General features: G+C 50.9%; 1 protein-coding gene across 1 annotated transcript in view; it reads left to right on the top strand.

The window, feature by feature from the left end:
- SMC1B (structural maintenance of chromosomes 1B) overlaps nucleotides 1-5,674 on the top strand; it is a 112,798-nt gene that overhangs the window by 72,922 nt on the left and 34,202 nt on the right. Inside the window, exons 15-18 of the mRNA XM_007955642.1 lie at nucleotides 460-601; nucleotides 1,418-1,563; nucleotides 2,770-2,954; nucleotides 4,184-4,330. Coding sequence (XP_007953833.1) covers nucleotides 460-601; nucleotides 1,418-1,563; nucleotides 2,770-2,954; nucleotides 4,184-4,330 — 620 coding nt within the window. The remainder of the gene's footprint in view (nucleotides 1-459; nucleotides 602-1,417; nucleotides 1,564-2,769; nucleotides 2,955-4,183; nucleotides 4,331-5,674) is intronic.

The following is a 5,674-nucleotide window of genomic DNA, read 5'->3' as shown; positions in this document are numbered from 1 at the left end:
AAATCACCCACATGCAACGTGTGCATCCTGACTCAAACAAACCAGTTTGGTTGTTTTTTTTTTTTTTTTTAATGACTGTGAAGAGCTCTGTCACTGAGTAGCAATTTGCTAATAAGGAATTTCATTTTTACCTATCATCACATGGCTGGGCCTGTTCAGAGTCACTCTCCTTTTAGTGATACATACTGAAGTATTTCCAGATGAAACTAGCTCATGTCTGGAATTCCTTTCCAAATAATCCAGTGGTGGGAAGGAGGGGTGAGTGGAGTAATAGATGAAACCCCACTGACTACGAATTGGTAATTATTAAAGTAGGGTGATAGCTACATTGAGGGTTCATTATACTAGTCGTTCTACTGTTGTACTTTTTTAAAGTTTTCCATAGTGAAATATTTAGAAAAAGAGAAGTGACGGTCTTTGTTTACCAATTGTAATGCCCTACTTTATTTATCATACTAGATTAGAATTTGAGAAACAAAAAACACGGCTGAATATTCAACTCGAATATAGTCGCAATCATCTGAAGAAGAAACAGAGTAAGATCGATGTGTTGAAAGAAACTCTCCGGAAAGGAAGAGAAGACATTGATAATCTGAAGAAGGTACTGCGCAAAGCGGGGCGAGGGCCTCCCCACTGAATCGTGATGTCCTTCACTGAACAGACCTCTGTGGAGCTCCTGGGGTCCCCGAGAGGAAGGGGAGGGGATAGGAGGGGACCAATGTGAGAAACTGGATTGAGTAGATGTGGACGTGGGAGGCAAAGACAAGGGGAGTCTTGGGTTCTAATGGCGTGATAGGGGTGGGATTCACCAACAGCAGTGTGGGCAGCAGGTTACGGAGAGAAGATTGCAGACCTAGGGAGCTTGAGTTACCTGTGTGACATCTAGATGGCCGTATCTGCAGGTAGTTGAACATACTGAGGGAGAAGTCCAGGCTAGAGACATAGTCAGGAGCTCCCAGTTTCTGAGTATCCAGTGAAACCAAAGGAACGCTTAGAGCTCCCAGGAGAGTGTGGACAGCGAAGAGCCAGGGGCAGCAGGGAACCCCGGAAGGAACGCCCCGGCGGGTTATGAGGAGAGCCAGCGGCAGGGTGGCATAGAGACCCCAGAGTCCCAAGAAGGAGCAAGTGATGAAACTTGTCAGCAGGTAAACCTGGGAAAGGGTCAGTTGCCAATTAAGAGGTCGTTTTCATTGGAAAATGAGAAGTCAGATGGCAGTGAGCTGAGGAAGGAATCTGACATGAAGGAGGAAAGCAGGTCATGGCCCATTTGTCATGTGTGTAGAATGAGGGACCCTTCAGGCAGCACCCAGGCTTTGGAGGGGAACCTTAGAATGGCTGGCTGGGTTCTGTTGATCATGAACTGATCCACTGACTGAGAGTGTAAGAGACGGTGACTCTACATGCCACTCCCCTGCAGACTGAAGAAAACTGCTTGAAGGTCGTGGAGGAGCTCATGGACAAGCGGCAGCAACTCAAGGACACGCTTGCCACTCAGAATTCCAACACTGAGAGAGTCCAAGCTCAAATGGAAGAAGAACGGAAGAAGCTTTTGGCTGTCGACAGGTAATTACGAAGTTCATGAGCTGGAAAGACAGCACCGTACTGCTCACTGGAAATGCATAGAGGAAGCTGTGTTGTTGGCTTACATACCCTTGGCTTCTTTGGCCCCACATCACACCTCAAACATTCTTGTTGGGGAAAAAACAAGAGGCACAGTTAGCTGTTCAGAATTAATTGTTTGGTTTTTGCTAGATGAAAACTCAGACCTCTGTGGACAGCCTCTCACCATTAGTCAGTCCCCCAGATGCTGGTGTCTTTGCTGTAGTCTGTGTCACATGGAGTGGAGGATGAGGGGGGTGGAACCCAGAGCCGGCCCGCCTGTTTCAAGTCCCAGCTCTGCTGCTCACTTCCTCTTCAGGAGAGTGGGCATCATGGCAGAACCTTCCTCACAGAATAGTTTTAGGGGTGAAATGACTTACTGTTCAGATGGCACCTAGACCAGTACCTGGCATGTTAAAACCATGTGCACGTTTGCTGTGATCATGACCACGAAAGCCACCGGACAGGATGCTTTGAACCGGCTGCTGCGTTGCACCCAGGTGACACACATCTCTGCTGGGTGGCTGGCATGGCCGTAAGAGATCAGATGAAAGGAGCTCTGCTTTGGGGCAGTCTCCTGGCTTTTCACAATTTTCCTCACTTGTTTGAAGACCTTCACTGTGTCAAGACACAGCTGGAAAGTTCTCTGAGATTATTGACTGGAATGAAGTCCCTTTACTCTTGACTTTTTTTTCCCCGTTTGTAGACCCTCTTTAAAATCCCACACTGTTCCAATTGTTAAACCCTAAGTTGTCAGCTTAAAACAGAAGTCATCCAGTGGAGGGGCGGGGGATGAAGCTCTGGTGTTTTACCTGGTGAGCCACTGCTCTTGCTAAGAGAATATTTCTCTTTGTTTAAGGTTCCAAAATGTCAAGCTTGTATTTGAGGGGAAATTGAGCCCGTCAGTTGTGCGGGTTTACAAGCCCCGGCCAGCATGGTGACGTTTGCTATGGGAAAGGCTCCCTTAGGTTAACTGTTTATGTCCATGGTCTTTCTCAGGACTGCTGAAGGTTAGATTACATGCATCAGAGAGATCATTCTAGAAGTCGTGGCACTCCAGGGAAAACATGGGCTTTTCCATGTTAATTTGCAACGTGTACTTTTTCCTTCCTCGGTGTCCTTTACATAAGGAGTAGCATGTAAGCACTCTTCCCGTCTGTGTGTCGACAGGGAAGTGGGGAAACTGCAAAAGGAAGGCATAAAAGTCCAGACCTCTCTGGAACAGAAACGTCTAGAGAAGCATAACCTGCTGCTTGACTGCAAAGTTCAGGACATCGAGATCACTCTTCTGGCCGGGTCCCTGGATGACATCACCGAAGTGGAGGTAGTCCGGCAGGGATTGTACGAGCAGTGTGGCGCGTGATGCGGTGCCGTGCAACTTGGTGAACTCCCAATGCTGCAGGGTCCCCTCTTGTTCTAGGCCCCTTTGGGGTGGGGAAGACATCTTCTGGGATGGAAAAGGGGCACGTGAGCTTGCTCCACAGAAGGGCATTCCACGCGCTCCTCTCTGCTAATTGTCCCTTAGCTCCGTGGGGTAGACCTGAGTTCTTACCTCTACAGGTAGCCCTGCGTCCCCCAAGTTCACTTCACACCACTTTGCTTTTATGAAAGACCTATGTTAGCGTGTGTTTGCTGACTGAGAGAAATCTGAAGAGGATTTTCGCTTTGATGGAAAAAGGCGAAACTAGTATTCAGTGTTAGAGGCAGTGCCCTCCGCACGTCGTGACAGCGGCATTGCCACGCCCTTCCCTGGGAGCCACGCTGTCCACACCGTATTCTGCGTTATGTAGGCTTTGTATTTGTCCTTCATTCCTGAGCTACTGTGTGTTGGTTGAGGTTTGGTCTGTTACTTGGTAGATTATTTTCTGGGCCTGAGAATGGTCAACATTTCCTGTTTAACGACCGTCGCTTCTTCACTTTATGCCGCCTTAGCGTATGAAAGGGTTCACGGGCGTTCTGTTTCAGATGGCGGGGGGACCTGTATTCTCTCAATGCCCCAGGGCAGTCGGAGAATTGAAGCTGCGGGGACTGTGGACACTGGGGAGTGGTGGGCAGCTGCAGTGACCTGCAGGCCGTGTAACAGCTGCTCTGCACTCCTGGAACCGTGGCCATGGTGTGGGGAGGGGTCCTGCTCTTCACCCTCACTGGAGGCCGGCATGTGGGGGCAGTTCTCAGAGGGATGCCCCCTGCCCTGAGTTTCTGCAGAGGAAGCAAGAAATCACTTTTCCTTCCTTTTCCACCACACATGTGCTGCCCAGGACGATGCGCTGTCCAGGACTCTGCATACATTGTACAGGGCCATGCACACACTACACGGGACCATGTGCTGCCCAGGGCTGCGCACACGCTACACAGGACCATGTGGTGTCTTTGTGTGCTACACGTCCAGGACCCTGCACAGGCTGTACAGGGCCCTTTAGGTCTGTTTTAAGTACCCTAATGTTAGGAAAGGTAGGCCCACATCTAAGTCGGAGAATAGCCCAGAAGAGGGGACATGGGTACCTGCCATTGTCTGCGTTCATCCTACGTACACGAGGGGGTCTCTCTTCCTCCTGTCCACATCCTTCCCGCTCTTCCTGCTCAGCCCCAGACACTCAGCCCTCCAGGACGTTCAATCCCGCTTTCCACTCCCGGAGAGACCCTGGGCCCCTGATTGCTGAGCATGATGCCTGTGAACAAGCCTCTCACACTGACATGACGCTGACGCTGACGCTGCTTATGGCTGATTCTGGTGTGACCTTACGCTCCAGAAGTGCTTGTCCCTCTTTAGCAGAGATCAGATTTCAGCAGGAGGTAAGAAAAGGGGAAAGTGTGTCGTGGCCATGAGTGACATCAACCCAACTTAGAAGCTTTAAGGAGAAATAACAGGACAAAGGGTGAGGGGTGGCATGGGGAGGGCCTCCAGCCTGGCTCGCCCAGGAAGTGACCAGTTGGAATGCTTCCCCGTGCGCCAGGGTCGGCTCTCGCAGACCGGCTTCCCCGCAGACTGCACCTGCGACCCTGCCTTAGACCAGCCGGGAAGGAGACCCTGCCCTGCTCACTCTGAGAAGGGCCCCGAGGGAGAGCTCCATGGCTCCTTCTGGGACACGTGTCCACTCCTGTGAGTGAAAAGCAGAGGGAGGAGGGAACATAAAAACAGTGTCACTGTCACAGAGCGGGGAGTTGAGATGCTGCTGCAAAGGCCAGGTGGGTTTGGAGACTTTGCTGTAGAGGAGGGAGGGGAGGAAGCAGCTGTGTGTGGCGGCTTGGCTCAGGCGGTCCTCTCACGGCCCTACTGTGGAGGTGTGGCTACTCACTTCTGTCAGCAGGAGGACTCCATTCATGTGAAGTGCTGCAAACAGGTGTGAGGGCTTTATGCTGAGTTTAAAAAAAAAAAAACTCACTGGTGGAGTCAGTTTGACTCATAGCGACCCCCCCTTGGGTTTCAGAGGTGGTATCACTACAGAAGTAGATTGCCCGGTCTTCCTTCCGAGGAGCAGCTGGTGGGTTTGAAGCGCCAGCCTTCTGGTTAGCAGTCAAGTGCCTTAGGCACTGGGCCACCAGAGCTCCCTGCTGCATTAATACTTAGTCATTATCAAAAAAGGAAATGGGTAGTCCTGCTCCATTTTGTGCCAACCAGGCCCCACTGAACTAGAAAGCCTGGTGCTTTTTAAGAAAAAAGTGTCCAGGACTGTGATGGAACTCAGACCATGGCATGTTGGGGGGGGGGCAGGCCTAGGGGACAGCATCACCCATCAAATAAAGGATAGTTTGTTGTGCGGGGGTCACTTGTTCTCTGGTAACAGACCCTCCCCCCCCCACACACAGCAGTGGACACATGTCCCAGAACAGGCCAGTGCACTTCTTCCTCGGGAGCACAGGCAGTCCCATTACGGACAAGGACCGCAAAGGTCTGTGTCTTTAAGGATTTGTAGATCAGTCGGACCAGGTGCATACAGTTCTCATTTCTCCTTCCTTTAGTGCAAGAAAGGAGCTCTGGTGGCATAGTGCCTAAAGCATTTGACTGCTAACCAGAAGGTTGATGGTTCAAACCCACCAGCTGCTCCATGGAAGAAAAGTGGGGCAGTCTGCTTCC

The sequence above is a fragment of the Orycteropus afer genome, unplaced genomic scaffold (assembly GCF_000298275.1).
Source record: "Orycteropus afer afer isolate SDZICR_OR568_19922 unplaced genomic scaffold, OryAfe1.0 scaffold00524, whole genome shotgun sequence".
Taxonomy (NCBI): domain Eukaryota; kingdom Metazoa; phylum Chordata; class Mammalia; order Tubulidentata; family Orycteropodidae; genus Orycteropus; species Orycteropus afer.
Note: the sequence above shows the minus strand (reverse complement) of the source record. Positions and strands in the feature narration are given on the sequence as shown.